At 42.2% G+C, this 17,703-nt stretch overlaps 1 protein-coding gene across 3 annotated transcripts in view; it reads left to right on the forward strand.

Annotated features, from left to right (window-relative positions):
• Positions 1–17,703, forward strand: part of ptprn2 (protein tyrosine phosphatase receptor type N2) — a 90,863-nt gene that overhangs the window by 41,874 nt on the left and 31,286 nt on the right. For all 3 annotated transcript variants that reach the window (XM_088282751.1, XM_088282750.1, XM_088282752.1), the window contains exon 11: positions 2,043–2,107. In XM_088282751.1, coding sequence (XP_088138877.1) covers positions 2,043–2,107 — 65 coding nt within the window. The remainder of the gene's footprint in view (positions 1–2,042; positions 2,108–17,703) is intronic.

A 17,703-nucleotide genomic window follows, 5' to 3' on the forward strand; every position in this document is an offset into this window, starting at 1 on the left:
AGCGGCGAAACGTTGCGTGACCTTTTGAGCGTCTTCGCTCCTCCCCGCCACCTACGCCCTCGCCCAGCTGGGCCCAATTACCTCGCTCATTACCCCCCTCCTAAACAGCACCCAGGTAGCTCCCCCCTGGCAGCCAGACGACTAAATACATAACACGAATTGAAAATGAGCTTCATCTCAGACGTGTGGGTTGTAGACTTTTCTCCTCTCGCTAATGGCTCATTTTCTTGACTTGACTTGCGTGGCATTCTGACTTTTAGCGCTTTGAACGTACAGGGTGTCCCTCTTTGACTGGCCATTAGTCATGTTTTTCGTTTTGACTTAGTTGTTTATTGACACTGCAGTCTAATGAGGGTTGAATTTAAGAAAACAACTTTCATAAACGCAACATTACAATTCGAGTTGGGCCCAACTATTAAGGATTTTTTTTTTAGGCCGATTCCGATATGTCCGAAAGAAATTGCAATAACTGATTGATTTAAGCTTATTATTTAAAAAAATTAATAAATAAAACTTCCTGCCCATACCTACTGAAAGCATATAGAGATTCATGAGAAAGTCTGATATCTGTATTTATTCTTAATTGGAAAAGGCTAAAATCGAGCTATACAATCGGCCAGTCGATTAATTGGTCTAGTCCTAATAGTCATCGTTTGCGTCTCAGCTATATTGCAGATATTTTTATAAATATTTTTTTTCACATACCTGTTTGTTGCGAAAATCCCTGCTATTTTGCAGAAGTTTGCATTTTTAATGGCTTTTTAAAGTACATTTAACCCATGAGTCCACACACACAATGTATGCGTGACCTTTCCCAGTGTCCCACCCTCCCCACATTTCTCATCCCCTCCGCCTAAAATATACGCCTAAATGACGAGATGATAGGATGATCAATGCGTCCTCTCAAACCGGCAAGACGAGAGGGTTTGAGCGCGGCGACGAGCAAGAGAGATGGATGATTATCCTAAAAGTAGCATGCTTAATTAGATGGAATGCCGCATACATTGTGGCCCGAGTGGAATCACCGGGATAGATTAAAATACTAATTAAAACAGGCCCTCGCCCGATGTGGAGTGCGAGGTGAGCTTCAGTCTCTGCAGGGTCATTTGCATAGCCTTCATCTGGGGGAAATGGGATTTAAAGGACCTACTCTCTTTAACTCACATTCACATGCTAACAAACTCAATTAAAAGGATGCGGCACTTTGCCGCGCATTATTTAATTTTGCGTAATCTATGAAAGCCCCCTTTGATTTTTGTTTTTCAACGTACGTGTTTGCTTCAAAGGTAGGAAGTGATGGATGGGTCGGATTTACATGAGAATATGTCTGGCAAAGCGAGCTCGTGCAAATGGCTTCGGCGTGTTTGATGAGATCGCGAGATGCGCGGTGTATTAATTATTCGAAGGACAAAAGGAGGCGGCTTAAGTTATTAACGAACACACTTCAGCTTCAGTCGGTTGCGCTCCCAAATGTTTTTTGCGTCGTCACATTGTTGCAAGAATTAAATGGCGCCGGTTCGCTCTGAGCTCATTTGCAGGCCTTTAAACCAATTGCACCTTCGTGGTCGCTTGAAGTTTGAATGCCCCGAGAGTTGTCCAAGTACTCTTGTGGATTTTCTTGCTTCTGTTCTGCAGGATTGATCGTAGTCTCAGTCATTATAGTTGGTGCTTTCGTCATCAGTCATCCACGTGACCACTGGAGATCCTCTCCAACTAATATGACAGAGACTTCACGCCACTCACGAACCGCCACCTCAGCTTGCCGTCCTTCAGAACGATTGATTGACTGTAGCAGAAACAGCCGTTCATTTTTCCTGTTGCGTCGACCGAGCGCTAAATGACGCGCATTCTTGCGTGGGCCACTCTTTCCCTGCGATCATTTTGACATCTGACTCACGTCGTCTCACCCGTTTGCATCGCTCTCGGTATCACTGACCAACTCGTTCCGGCCCGGGAAGTGAGAATAAAACCAAAAAAAAAAAGTGCTACTTTTTCATCTCTGCTCATACTCACCACCGCCTCCGCTTTTGTCTCCTGTGCAGTCCAAGGGAAGCAGCAGCTGGAGAAGGAGACAGGCCTGAAGATTGTCGAGGCTGGAGTCAGTGACGTAAGTTACATTCACTAAAAATATCATCCATCCGTTTTCTATGCGGTTTATGTTGTTAAGGATTTAAAGAGAGCATCTGCGTCTATATTTATCTTCAACCAAAATTGAGGATCCCCCTCCGCCCCAAACTCCCCAAAAATAGAACAAAAATATTGGCAAATATACGAATCAGACGGTGTGGATCCGCGACGACGCTGGGTTCGACTGTAAATAGTTTCCGTCTTTGAGTGTCGAGAAAAGCTCTATTGAACCAATTTATTAGTTGCGGGAGAAAATTAAATGAAAATACGTAACTGTTTAGCATATTCTTGCGTTTGTGCTCTCGAGGGAACAAAATAACAGCCACTTGTTTTGGCATCCATTTCACACCTGCAGCTTCATTTGTGCAGCCACACGCTGACATCTTAAGCCGTCCAACGTATCTCGGAAACATATCCGCTTAAGTGTTTTTGCTGTGATTGCCATCCCTTTTGCGCTTTTATTTCCTTTCGGTGGCCCTGAGAGCTTTTGTCGCCATGGCGAAAAAAACACAACAACAAAAAAAACGGCAAAGGCTTTTTGTTAGACAGCGCAATGCTGCAGCCACAGCGTCCAGATTATCTGGAGGGCTTGTCGGTCCCTGGCGATGCACCCATGACATATTCATTGGACAAAAATTAAGAGGGGAACCGGAGGACCCTCAAGAGTGATCCAGATGAAAGGAAGAGTAAATGTGTATTCACCCCATGCTGATAAATATTCATACGTGTCAGAGGTAAGGATCTAATCAAGCGCCCATTGATACATCATAGCTGGCTCCGTAAATGAGTTTCTGTGCGGAAATGAGACAGACAGCCTCGTAGACCCCTGAGCTGGCCTGATCACCAGGCATGCTGGGATGGATGCTGCCTGTGCATCGCGGGACGGTTGCCATTGGCAACAGCCGTCACGCGCTCCATAGACTCCATCAGTTTGCTCTGTTTGTCCCTTTTGGTGTCTTTCTTTGCCCATCTGTCTCGCTTTTATATGCCTCATCTTACTCGACATTGTCTCTTGATATTCTCCACAATTATATCTGATTCATTCATCTCGTTCCACCCCCCTCCCCCCCCCCTTTTTTTTTTTAATTTCATCACAGTAACTTTTATCTTGTTCCTATCCTTGCTTCCCTTTCATTCATTTACACCCTCACTGACTGATTTAGTGCACTTAGTGGCGGGGGCTGTGTTTGTCATATCGGGCCTATTTGTAGATAATTAGCTGCAATAATAGTCCCTCTGCAGGAGAGGAGGCGGTGGGAGGAAGGGGGGAAAATTGCCTGCCTTCCACCTCATAGGGAGAAAATATGCGCCTTGACTTGTGTTTGTCGAGATGCATGTCGAGGAAGTGCCGCATTTTACGTCCCACACAGAAAAGTTGTCAATTGCTACTTTCTCCGGAATGATATATGGGGGGAAAATTGCCATAATCTGCACTGAATGTGATGAGATGTCATTATAATTGATTAAAAAAATAAATATGCATTTTCTGCCTTACTTGGTCTCTTCCAAATATCGGACAAATCTGATATGTCCAAAGACCTTTGGCAAGTTTGTTGAGAGTTTTGATTTATCCAGAAAGAAGGCAATGACGTCTGGAACTCTCACATTAACTAACTTAATTACTCACCCCTTGAATGTAGTCACAGTTGTGACTTGTATGTTGTCATAATTGGAGTGGGCCATTATTGAAATGAATTTAAAATGTAATTTGAATTAACCGGATGAAATCATATTGTATCGTATCATAATAGGGGTGAATCTTAATTGGTGGGAAATAGCTTTCTAGGTAATTGGAATGAATCATATCGTTTTGTCACATGACCATAATTGTAATGAATCGTATCTGGCATGGACATACCTGTGTCGTGGAGATCCACTTCCCTGGATGCGATGATGTCACCAGTGTGTTGTGAAGAAGTGGCGAACTGAGGATAAGTGCAATATTTTTAACAGGAGAGACTGTAGAGTGGCCTCTTCACATGCATTAAGTTGAAAAGGTGTAAAACCAAAAGCCTGCTTTCACAAAATTTGCTCTAAATTGACAGTTATGAGCGAGTGCATGCGATGCGCTTGCAGAGTGGGCTTTTCTTTCTACCTATTAGTGGTGCTCTGGGTGGGGGGGCTCTGCTGGTTAAATTGTTCGGAGAATGCCTAAGAGGGACAAATTAAGCGTAGTAAGGTATTCGTGTGGACGACGTACTTGCACAAGCCGCCACTGTGGTGTGGTGTCATTAAGTCTTATCAGCGGCAATTCCGCTTTTCTTCCATTTCTATTGAAGAGGTGACAAATGACAAAACAGCTTAGCAAAGATGTCCGGATGGAACGCACGTCAATAGCGGTAGATGCGGACGAGGATAAGCAAATGTCAGAGTGGGGGGAAGGAGACATCCATCAATAGGCGGAGCAATATCCAGTCCATTCCGGATCCCGGCGACGTCCACACCCCTAACGAGAAAATGCAACCAAAAATGTCAACTTTGTTTTCGGTAAATGAAGTGTGCCCGTGAGGAGGAAAGGAAGTGTCATTGTGATTAACAGCCACGTCCCAAGTGGGAACAAGCGTGCGGACCCAAATAGCAAATGGATGTCGTCTGGCAACATCTCGCAAGTGTTGTAAGAGGTGTGGGGGGAAAAAAATGGGGCCACAAATTCCTGCTAGTCGATAAGCGGACAGTGGTGCCACGATCAGTTTTGTGACGCAAGTTCTACTTCCATTTGGTCCGATTTCAAAATGAACTGTCCCATTGAGTGCAATTGGTTATCTCATTTTCTGCCATTGACGGCTAAAGACGTCAAAGAGACATTTTTTTTTTCTCGGCTGGTAGTAAATGAGTTAACTCGTAAATTATTTTACAACGATTCCATTGTAGTTGGAAGTGTAAAATATAAATAAGGGACTACAATGATTTGCAAATAAAAAAAAAACTGGAGGCTACTTTCTCTGGTGTGGAGAGGTGAGGGAACTAAAAGGCACGCTCGGAAGGCGAGTTTTGAAAGGGAGCCATGTGATGTTCAGAGGATTTCCAGGAGGCTTTAGTGGTGGTTGCAAGTGAAAGACTCCGCAAAGAAAAAAATGCACAATGCTGAGAAGCCTCGGAGAGCGTTTGAGGAGAGAATGATAGCACTTCTGCCGAGAGTCCGCCTGGAGATTTGATCTGGTTTTTGGGGAAAGATGCATTTTATTTGAAGTGAGTTGATTTAAATGCGGCGCGAGTGGTTGGCATTTTTGCCTCACCAACGAGGGGTCCTGGTTTCCAATCTCGGCTTCCTCAAGCATTCCAAAACATGTTGATTGAAGACTAAATTGACCATTCGTGCCAACAGGAGGTTTGTCTACATCTGCCCTGTGATTGGCTCGCGGCTAACCTACACCCTGCCCCCCAAATTAATCTGATGTTTGTTCAGGTTTGTGATCAGAAAAAATTGCCACAATAGCGTAAGCATTAACCTACTCTTGTTTCTGCTAATGTTTTTTCAAAAGCGATCTTTCATCAGTTTTTTTCCTTGATGTTGTCATCGCCCGTCGCGTCGAAAAGGGCATTCCTTCCCACTTGGCGTTTGCATTTCTGCCCCCTGGTTTCACCAGCGCGTTGGGGGCCCCCGCTGGCGTGAGTGCGGCGCTCCCGGTGGGAGCGACTCTGTGGCTGAATTGAGATCCGTTGACATTTTGACAGCGGGCTTGGTGTTGAGAGATAACTCTGGCATACTGCTTATGTTAAGAGGCTCTCATTAAGTGCCAAATTCCCCGAGCTGCACGTCAACTGGTGATTCAACTGCTTGGATGTAAATCATATATGGCAGCAAGGCAAGCACGGCACTCGCTGTCTTTTGTTTGTGTTTGCACAGTAGGTGTTCGTACTTGTGATTTGAAGTGGGACCAAAACATTGTTTTGGGGGGGGTGGATTATTCCTCAAACTTTTTGGGAGTCAATATGTAGAGCGTGGTTGGAAAGTCTGGCTAACGGAAAAATATAAATTGGAGAATATTACCTTCCTCAAATTGTGCCCTGCTTAGACGTCCCCTCAAAATGAAAAATAAAAAAAAATTGAAAAAACTTTTTACTGGGGCAAACACTATTGGCAGTTATTGAAACCTTGACTGTAAAACCACCGTAAACCATCAAATCGGTAATCGGTCCTTGCCAACTCACTGTCATATATTCTTTATCCTCTGTGAAAAACGACTGCAGCTGACCGAGTGAAATACAGTCGATGCTAAATTCCTGTTTGTGTCTGGCTGACTTTATTTTACTGCCCCTGGCATGCCTGCCAGAAGGAGTTCAATGGATATATGCTCATGTTACATTCTATTTAATCATGCTATTAGTATATTTCTTCTTCAAGTACAATGTTACAAAGTGCTACTTTCCTTATTAAAAACGGAAATTTTTTTTGTGAGACTGGAACGGATTCATTTAATTTCAGTGGGGAAAGATGCTCATGATACGTGCCAGTTTTACCTTCGCACACTACTTCCGCGCATACCGTTCATAACCTCGAAATGTCATATTACAGTAAATATTGGTATGAAAAACACTTCTAGGCTATAACCATAAAACAATGCAATAAAAACAGGAGAGTGGTAAGGATGCCTTCGTGTGCTGCAAGATGCCGCGCACGCTGTTTGTAACCTCGAAAATGTGGGGACGGTCGTAAACCCAGGACCCCCCATAGTTTTGAGCATAACTCAAGATAACTGAATACCTCATAAGCACACCAAAAAACAAGAGCTGCCTTTTATTCACGCCTAAGAGAAAAGGAAACGTGTGTTTTGACGCTCATTACAAAAAAAAAAAAAAACACGCTGTTTTCCCCACCGCCTGCAAAGAGAATGCATCCTGCAAATACCAAACTGTATGGCTTGTTATCAAAAGGATTTCTGCGGTCTAAAAAGGTCACGTGATGGTAAAAGGTTGCCGAGAAGCCGAGCTGGCGGCCGGGCTTTCATCAGCGGGGAGGCAGCTGGAGTCCTCCAAAGAGGCCGTCTGACTCGGGCAGGGCTGTGGGCGCAGCGGGGCTGCTTGGCGCTGACATTTCACATCCAGATCCGCCGCGCTAATGGCATTTGAGCCACTTTGAAATACACACACATACTGCCGAAACATTTATAGGGGCAGGCGATGCTTTTATTGTTTGGGTTCATGACACCGTCGGAAGGAGATTGCATAGGTGGTGGGACAAAAAGGCAGTTGAAAGCCAATGTGCAATTGATTGGAAACATATCTGTTGAGACGCACATAACATAGCGACCCATTCAGTCGTGATTCCAGAAATTCCTGAGTTGAAATATTTTTTGCCCTCTTTGGACACCATCACAAAGCAGTGGAATGGTGAAAATAAATTCATATCTACAATATGTTATACACAATAGTTGTAGTGTGCATGTGTGTTTAGTGCTATCCACAATTTCACCGCGCTGCCTTGAGACGCAAGTGACCCCAATTGAGAGTTTGTCAAGCAACGAACTGTCGGTCGACTTTATTTATTGTCAAACTAAGCTTAAAACAGATATTTGCACGTTTTGCATTTATTACAACCTCTTAACTTCTCCTTAATGTCCGCTCGCTAAATGTTAAAGAGTAATGCGAAATGCCACAGACGGTCGTAGTGCCATTTTTTGTATTGGTGTTGTGTTTAAAACCCTTAAAAGGTGTTTTAAAAAAAAAAAGAAAAAACAAAACTCATTTTGTCATGTATGATACTGTCTGTATGACCTTTGTCATATTTTCTTTTTGAAAATACATGAGCAAGCTTTGCTATTGCAGTTCATTTAGGGCAGCTGAGACATAAACGTTTCATATATTTTTTAAACCTCTTAAAACAACACATTCAATTGTTTTATTTGAACTTCATTGCAGTGGAGTAAAAAGACAACATCATAAAAAATAAAAAAAAAACATATATACCCTACAGTAGGATAAAGCCATTGGACAACTTTGCTGTCCTGAAATTGACGTAAAATTGAGTTTTTCTCTCCTCATTCTGCTTGGCAGACATGTTTTGAAGTAAAGCGTATATAAAATACAAGCTGCATCCGGATCAACATGCTCAGCCCTTGTGGCTTTTATTCACTCTCATGCCGGAAAATGGTCAATATGCGCTTCTTCTTTGAAGTTTACCCCCATTGGAATGATTTGTCCACACTGGTTGTCGGAATTGCATTCGCTGCTGGTTGGTGCTTGTTAATAATATGCCTGCAATATTCCGTCTTTTTTTTTTTTTTCTTTTAGATTAAAGGAAAACAAAATGGGACTGATACTGCCTGATAACAACTGTGCGCTGGATTTTAAAAGGGAAAAAAATGGCAAGAATAAATATTCATAAGACAAACTCTTCTAAGTAGAACAAAATACAAATGTATTATTCATAAACTTCCACTAAGTATGAATATATTGTTGTTCAAGTTAGTGTTGTGCATTTGATATCAAAAGGACATGATAAAAAGATGAAGGGACTTTCAATCTCATCTGCGGCCTAATATAACCAACTAAATATTTGAACCCTTAAATTTTATTGCAAAGCACTCTTTGCTTTGAAACAATCAGTCCACTGTTACCTTAAAGTGGTAGTTGTCAAACGCCGGTCACCAAATCCCCATGGGGCGCCAAAATAAATTGCATTAAGTTAAGATGTCATTTTTATAAAAGTGCATAACTCCATACGGGGAATGATGTGTAAATAAAAGGAACACCGACTTGCGCATTTCTTTATTTTTCCTGTGTTCTGTGACACTAACATTCATGCCAGATTTCATGATAATTGCATGCGCCACGGGTGGGCTCTATTATTTCAGATGACTTCAGTGGGACTGCAGCGGGAAAAGAAAAGAAGAAAAAAAACACATGCTCGTTAGCCTTTCTATTCGCTATCTGAACGTTAATGCAATATAGCATATATGTTATGACATAACATTTAAAGAATAAGGACAGACAATGTAACAATACTCTGTCATATATTCCTTATCCTCTGTGAAGATCTTGCGTGTTATGGCCCTTTAATTGATGCTCTATGACCAAAACTGTGTAATTGTTTTAAAGTGTAATTAATCATGTATTGTTTGCAGCATGGTCATGAAACGAGTTAAACTTGAATCGCGAGTCGCCACTGTATTTGTAAATTTGACTCTGTTGGGAAATGCGAAAAGACAAAAAAAAATAGAAATAAGCAAAATAATACAAATAAAATGTGTACAACAGGTATGAATTAGCATTACCTTGCCATCGTAGGAACGGAGCTTTTATGTGACAAATGAGTGCATTGTAAACCCTTTGAACGCTGACTGTTTATGCAAATTATTTTTGACCGGCACCGCTGGCATTGGGGCCCGATGGCCCCGTGCCCGGGAGAGACTGAAGGAAGGTGGGGTGATGTGGCAGGGCAATGGGGGGGACCTGTGGTGTCCACAGCTGGGGTAGCATGGCAGAGGCTTTAAATGTCAGCTGGGGAGGGATGCGGATGCCATTTGGCCCGAAAAGCTGCATGCCGAGGGACTGGCAGTGGGATGCAAGAGCAGGGGGGCTCACCCGCTGCCATTTATCATGCAGCTACTCGCCTAGCACATCTGGCACTAAGCTACTGGTAGCACGCTGGAAAAGCCCTCGCTGCAGGCTAACGCCGCAAAATGGCAAATAACTCAATTCAGTATAGTTGTTGTTGGATAGAAGCAGACATTTATTACGGCGTATGTCAATTGAATTCTAACAGGTTTTGCTATTTAATTAAAACATTTAAGTCTGTCCGGATGTAAAAATTAGCGCTAACTGAACACCTAACCGGTGGAATTGCAGGTTTTGGATTAGCAGCGGACGCTAAGCAGGAGGTTAATTATCGCACGCTGAGCGCGCTTTGCTCCCTGCGAATTGAAAGTAATCAGCTGTCCTATCATCGTTTATTTATGTCAATGACCGTAATTGCTGATCCAGACGCAAACCGTTGGTTGTTCTTGTCGACTAGATTGCTAATAAAGTAAACCACTGCTATTCATAAGAATAGGTACTGAACCCTGCCACACATTTTTTTTATTTCTATTTTTTAAATGCAAAAAGTTTATTTTATTTTTTTTTATTTATTTATTTTTTAAGAAAACTTCGGGGACATTCAAGCAAACCCCTCCCTCATTTTTATTTTTTTTTAATCTTTTGTTTTTATCCACTGTCTTTCTATATCACAGTTTCTCACCTATTGCGGGTGGGTCTGAAATGAATCACCCCAGATGAACGGGCATTCACTGCACCGACAAATGGGATTATCTGTTCGTTAGCAGAAGCTGACACTAGCACACACGCATAAACCCATTGAAATATTGATTTTGTGTCCCGTTTTCAACGCTAAATGTCGTACTTAGGCGCCAGTCAATATCCAGAACAAGAAGAAAGGATTGTATTTAATTGCCGCTTGCTTGTTGATCTTGGAAAGTGGCGTCCTTGAATGCATGCAATCACACGCCAGTCACAGTTCATTACATTGAAGAGGGAGTGGGAAGGCATCACCGCGGCTTCAGCGGAGGCCTCGCGCTGTAATTATGCTCGTGGGTGAAAATAGGCCAGATTGATTGTATGCCTTTACCACAATGAGCCGTCAATCTATTGCCGCATTGCCAAAAAAAAAAAAAAAACTTGACGTAAGTCATAATTAATTCTGTTTGTGATCAGCCCTACGTTTTGGTGGCGGGCACACGGCTGATGGCGTCTACTCTGGCTGGAGCTGTAGAGTCTTCGGACCATTTCCTTTTTTTTTTTTAGGCTAGGCTTGCTTTAGCCTGCGGACTCACTTTTCTTCACGATAGGGCAGGAATGTTAGTTGTTCTTCGCTGAGGATAAAGAATATGTGCACGCGGCTGCACCATTTGTGTTCATATATGAATTACTTAAAGGACAGAAACACCACACCAGATATGCTCACTGCTAGCCCGTGTGCTGATGGTGTTGTTTAATGTTCGTTAGTATGTGCGAGGTTCCTCCGATTAACATTAATTAAGGAATTAAGGAGCGAAATCAGCGAGTGAGTCGTAAAGTGAGGACACATTGCCAGACGAGTTTAACCCCTATGCTGCTGTCGTCATGGCGATAATGGGGAAGAAGAAAGTCTGTCCTGAGAACGAGGCTGAGAAACACGTACGACCAATAACGCGACCCGTATGTCTGTCACACGCTGCCCCCTGTGGTTCGCTTGCACAAGCTCTGGCTGATCATGGAGGCATATGCTCAGGCAGGTGGTCTCAATATGGCTCAAGTCCAGGAACAACTCCACACACCGCAATACATGATAGACACGCAACCCACAACAAATTGAAACTGTACACACCGAATATACTGTGGTTCACTCGTGTTCATTTTCCCAAACAAAACATGTACGGTTGTGCATTAATGCTCCTTGGCGTGCTTGTAAACAGCCGGCAACAGAGCAAGCAAACAATCCAACTTGTTATTGTCTCCTGATCCCTTCTCGGTGGCCACCGTCGCCATCCCAGGAACCGCACTTGAGATCCTGACATTTGTTTAACATTAATCTTTCTTTGCTTTTTCCCCACACTGTTGTTTGAACACATCCACCTGCTTCTCCATCAGTTTTTTTTTTTTCTCCTTCTTTTTCATTATTAGAAATATGAAACATGTCATGGAGGCAAACACCGGCGCACGGTGAGAAGTGCTCGGACAGATACTAAGCCTCGCCGGATTCTGTCGAAACATGCGGCGCCTCGGAAGAAGTACTTACTGCCGGATCAAGCGGCCGTGATGCCATAGATATATCTATATTTTTACAACTAGTGACCATGAGAGAGTTTCAGTTGGTTGTCACCAGGGTTTTTGTCAGAATGTATCGATGCACGTCAAAGACTGCCAGCGTGGTAGCCATTAGCGCTGGTGCCCGCCGGGGGGATGCGACGTGACTTGTGACAGCATGCTGTGCGGGGCCTCGCGCTCGGAACGTGTGAAAATGTTTCCATTTGCGCCCCTGGTTCGTGACGGGAAGCCAGCGCCAAAGTTTTAATTGGCTCTTCGCAAAGCCACGCCCTCTCTGAAACACTTGTTTTGCTCTTTTGGTTGAACGATAAAGCTCTGTTGTCGTTTGCGTAGTCCAGGCCTTTCAAATTCAGGTACTGGCTGTTATGTCATCAACGTTTCCATCCATTTAATTTATATAATTAGCAAAGAGGCCTGACTGGTTAATTGACTGGACAATTTACTCTGCCGCATTTAATTTAAAAAGATAACAAAAATAAATAATTTAAAACAAATCAAATATCGTTAACACATTACAGCATAAGACAAACTTACAAAACTTTCCAAAGAAATCGGACCACGACAGGGTACTGTAAACCAGTTAAATGTCCGGGCTGTAAATTCTGTCTTTATTTTTGTTTGCAATAAGGGACCAAAAATAAGGTTTTATTCATTGCACATTTTTAACGATTAATCCGTGATCGGAATTTTTTATTTGACAAATATCGGAATTGGCATCAGCCTAAAAGAAAAAATACATATTAGTCTATTAGTCATATAGTGATTCCACGTTAATCATGAATCAACCTCGTCGTGTTTTTTGTGATCTTTTTGAGCCTCTCAGAGGCCACAAGATGGCGCTAAAACCCTGAAAGTAGTCATTGGTGTGTGCACGTATGTTGAAATGAAGTCACCCCAAAAAAAATCACGCTACGAGGTTAAAGTTGCACCAAGTGAATGTAAAAAAAAAATAAATCTAAGTACAATTTATCTTGTAATATGACCTAATTACTCTACAAATACCGTGCCACAAGAGGGTGCCAAAACTTGCCACAAAAGTACCGCTGCCAAGGATATAGGTAGGTTGCTGCTGTTTTGGTTAACAAAGAGTTCAATGAGTTTGTTTTTGTTTTTTCCTGATGGAAAAACCAAGATGTCTATTGGAAGGAGGCATTTATTTGTCTGACGTGGTTGAGACGAGGTAAAACCTTGTCATCTTGTGATGGCAGGTGGTTGACCAGGAGGTGTAAAGAATAGAGGGCAGACATGATGGCTTTGGATTCTTTCCAGTCTGAAAAAGCTTCTCCATGTCAGTCACACTAATCGTCTGCTCTCATATCCGTCTCGGATCTCTGCAAAATGTTTCTCTTCGGCTGCAGATAAGCCTGCTATGCAACACATTCATGCCCTATGGCAGGCGGGAAAACGAAGTATGGAATAATTCCTGTAAAATGAGGGTACAAGTGTGCAGAAAGCATGACAGAAATTGTCACTGATGGGGACAGAATGATTAGAGTGGAGGGCGTTTGGCTGCATTTCATAGCCCAAAATGAAAAAAATGCACTGGCAATTGTAGTTGGAGAAGAAAAAAAACTGAAAATAGAATTTTGCTATTTTGTGTCTACAAAAAAATGAAGTAATGAATAATAGTAATAATAGTTTGATTAAAAAAAAGTATTTTTTTATGAGAATCTACTTGTAACATCAGAAAAAAAAATTATGAGTAAAAACAATTGGTTTTGCAGAAAAAAGAAGTTATTCTTATGATGGGCACATTTTTACAAGCTTGAGACTGTTGTCCTACAAGAAAAAGTCATACGAGAATAAAATGATAAAAGTGAGGACATAATGCTACCAGAAAAAGAATCTAATTTTACACTTATAAACTCTTGTTACAAAAATGAAGTCCTGATATTAGAAGAAAAAAAAAACAAATTTTTACCAGACTGTTGTCATATTAAGAGGGGAAAAAAAATATTTTGCAACAATATATCTGAAGACTGAAATTTTATGAGTCTGATTTTCAACTTTATTCTTTGTCGTTGAGCTGTTTCTCCCAAAAATTCAAGAATATTCTCGAAACGTGACAACTTTCTTCTTGTTATTTCACCATACTTCCTGGAATATTGCTCTCGTCCCTAAAATTCTGTCCCCAGCATCAGTCGACAACAGCTTGCTTCGGGAACCCTCGAATGTTTGTGACGTTCTCAAAAGGTGTTGTGTCCATTTTTTTCCCCCCTCAACATTTTGCACACAACGAGCTGGTCAGCGAGCTCTGGTTTTTCTTTTTCCTCCTTTTTTTTGTTCTCCTCTTCACATTGCCATCTCCAGCTGTCACACAGAGAGACAATAGAGGAGAGGTGGGGGTGCTCTCTGAATGGGAAAAAATAAACTGGAGAGCCACCCCACCCCGCCTAACTCAAAGCGCCACCTACACCCCCCTCCCCAAAGACTCGTCATCTGCATTTGACAGGACCCCTGTTCTCCTCTCTTCACCGCCCCTTTTCTTTCTCTGTACTCTCAATAATCCTCCTCTCTCTCTCCTCTCTGCTAAGTGCAGCTGTTGCTCTCCATTGGAAGGATTTTTTTTATTTTTAAAACACTGATTGCTAATTAGGATAGCATTTTTGCTCCAAAATATGCACTTTTTCTTTTTCTTTAGACGCAGACAGATGTTGGATGTGGGGGGAGGAGGGGGGGGGGTTTGTTCATCTGAGTTTTTGCCGTAGCCTCTCATACTCGTGTTTGAAGTGTGGTGGGGGGGTCACGAAGCTCAAATTTTTCAGTAGATGTATTTTTCTAAAGTCTTTCTACTTTAACTTCTTAGAATTGAAAACATGACGGTACTTTCTATTCTGGATTTGGTCAAAATATTTGTCTTGTTGAAAAAGAAATATGACTAGAGAGCGGTAAAGTTGCAATATTTGGCTGCATTTTTGGAATCTACTATTTTTTTTGTCTGCTCAGTACAAGCACTATGTGAGTTCATAAAAAAAAACTTTCATGTGGAGAAATTGTAGTATTTTTTTCTGTCGTACAGTCTGTACTTTTTTACTTATTAAAGGAACAGGAGTATCTGTACTTCTGCTTAAGTAGAGCGTGGGGGCAGTTTGAGCGACGAGCCCCTGTGTCCATTCACCCCCCCACCAACTCGACCTTCCCCAATCCTCCCACCTCGGCCCGCAAGCCTATTAGCCAGGCATCGCTCCTCCGACATTCACCATCGACAACATGTGGAGGCGTTGCTATGGCAACCCCTGGATATGACATGTGCGACCGACGGAGGGGTGCTGAATATAAGGAGGGGCTCAGCCTTAACTAGAAAAAAAAAAAAAAAAAAAAAGATCGAGGCGAGAGAAGAGGGAGCTCAGCACCTCCCCGTCTCTTTTCACCAGGACGGCGGCGATGCTGAATGGACTCGCTCTTCGGGGGCTTCTGCACATTCTTCCGCGGCTCGGAAAATCAGGCGGGCATATCCCGCATTCTTCTCCTCTATTTCTAATGCCCCCCTTTTTTCCCCTCACTCCTTTGTTGAGACCCTCACTGGGGAACTTTTTTTTTTTTTTTTTTTGGGTGCCGGTGGGGGTTAGGGAGTGGGCGGCCCGGGGACGCATAAACGCGCCTCAGAGCCGCGACCAACGTCAGTGTGTAGTAAGCGCCTCTGGAATACAAGAAGAAGCCGTCTATTCTGCCCGGCGACATGGATTCCGGTAATTATTATTATTGTTTCCTCATGATATATTCTGCATGTCGTGTGTGAAATATTGCACCCCGCCGAGGTACGACGCTAAAAACTTGTGAATGTCTCACAGTGCGATTCTCGGTGATCATCCCTCTGCCCCCCCCCCCACCATTTATTTTGGGTGCGGAGCTTACGCAAATGCAACCATTATTTAGTTATTTATTTATTTTAATAACAAATCTGCCCTCCAGAATTTAAGTTCCAGTGCAAATCATTTTCAAGGAAATTAGTCAAACTTAAATGCAGAATTTTATCTCACTAATTGTTAATTTATTGCCAATTATTAAAAAAAAAATCCATTATTTTAGTGACTAAATGTAACTTTGCAGAATATTCCGTTACCACATTTGACACTACTACATAGAATTTTTGCACTAAAAATGGACTTTGGCGAGCATCAACGCACCACAGCCTGACCTTTCCTCTCCCTTCATTTGAATAATCCAAAGCACTCCCTCCCTCCCCAAAAAAATCCATCTGGCCCGGGTCTTTTTACTCTCGATTGACTAATTTAACATGGCCAGACTGTGAACGGCGTGGACGACCGCAAGGGAAGGATTTGGTTTTATCGATTTCAATGGGCTTTTACACAAGCTTCATTGAAATACATTAATGTTCAGTCCTTCCTGAACTTTTGAAGCTTTTCAGCACCACATCCCCTTCGGAATCCAATTGAGGCACCAAAAAAAAAGGAAGATGAAACCGTTCAGTCGAATGTAGTCTTGTCTTTCCCAAACACTATTAGGTCATGAACCCCTGGGGGAAAAAAATAAGTCTTTCCCGTAAAATTTAAGGCATCCCACCAAAATCGTGAGGAAGATTTAAACATCCAGTCTAGTTTTATCCTTAACATCTTAAACCATCTTCATCCCCCAAAACTCACTTGGATGACCTAAATGTTCATTCTAGTGGAGTGCACCCCCTTGAATATCAGATTGGCGCACCCCCTTAAAAAAACAATTTCGAACATTTAAATTATTTCATCTAATGTAGTCCTTTCAACTTAAGCTATAAACCAGCCCATCAAAAAAACAAAAACTCATTTGGAAGTCTTTCCCAAACTTTTCAGCCACGCACCCCCTTCAACATCCAGACCAGGTTGACACACCCCCTCAAAACAATTTACTTGCAATACCGAAACGTTCAGTCTAATGGAGTCTTTGCAACATATTAGGCTGCAAACCAGCCCCGCCTAAAAAAAAAAATTATAATTTTGATGATCTTTCCCAAAATCTTAAGCCTTCCGCATCTAGACAGAGTTGCCCCCATAAAATAAATAAAACGGGGGGGAAAAAAATGGCTATCATGGTGAACTGGATTTAAAAATGTCCCGTTTTATTTTATGCTGTGATATTTATTTATTTATTTTTCATGAGACCATCTCTCCACTTTTCCATCCCACTCACCCCCAGAGGGTGTGTGCGCACCACAATTTTCTGGCTCTGAAGGATTCATTTATTAAGGATGCAGCTTTTTGGACACATTTTGCGTTCTGAAATCTGAATTGCCATTCAATCTTTACAGCTCACATTTCAGTTGCTTTTAGTAAAATGAAAGAATTGGTCTGTTTTTTTTGTTTTTTTTTTTAATTTAATTTTCACTATTGCTGTCAGAGCGAAGTAGGATTGAGTGTGCGGTGACTTTTGTTTTCTTCATGTATTTGTGATGTTAGAGAGGATTATAATGGCTTCTCAGAATAAACACTCTCAATGGAAACGTCGGCGTTTGGACGGGCGCCATTTCTCCCCCTCAGTCCGATCCTCTTCAAACGGCGAGCAATCAGCGGCCGTCTGGCCCACTGTCGAAAAACAACCCCCTAAAACCGGCGAGCCGCAAGGTCAAGCTTAAAGCGTTGTTTCTTTTACAAACTGCTCTGACGTGATTTCGCTTCACTTTTACCGCCGGGTGGGCTAAATTTCAACGACATCTTTCAATATTAAAAGCCACCTGTGTATTGTTGCTGTTTTTATTTATTTATTATTTTTAATGGGTCAAAATGTGGAGATTCTGCAAACACATTATGTCTGCAAAATCACATTTTGGTGCCCAATTAGAACGTGGTCAAGAAAATGTAAGTTTCACTATTTTTTTGCACTGGAATTATCATTTGT

The sequence above is a fragment of the Idiotropiscis lumnitzeri genome, chromosome 19 (genome assembly GCF_059441095.1).
Source record: "Idiotropiscis lumnitzeri isolate Australia: NSW breed Sydney's pygmy pipehorse chromosome 19, RoL_Ilum_1.0, whole genome shotgun sequence".
Taxonomy (NCBI): Eukaryota; Metazoa; Chordata; class Actinopteri; order Syngnathiformes; family Syngnathidae; genus Idiotropiscis; species Idiotropiscis lumnitzeri.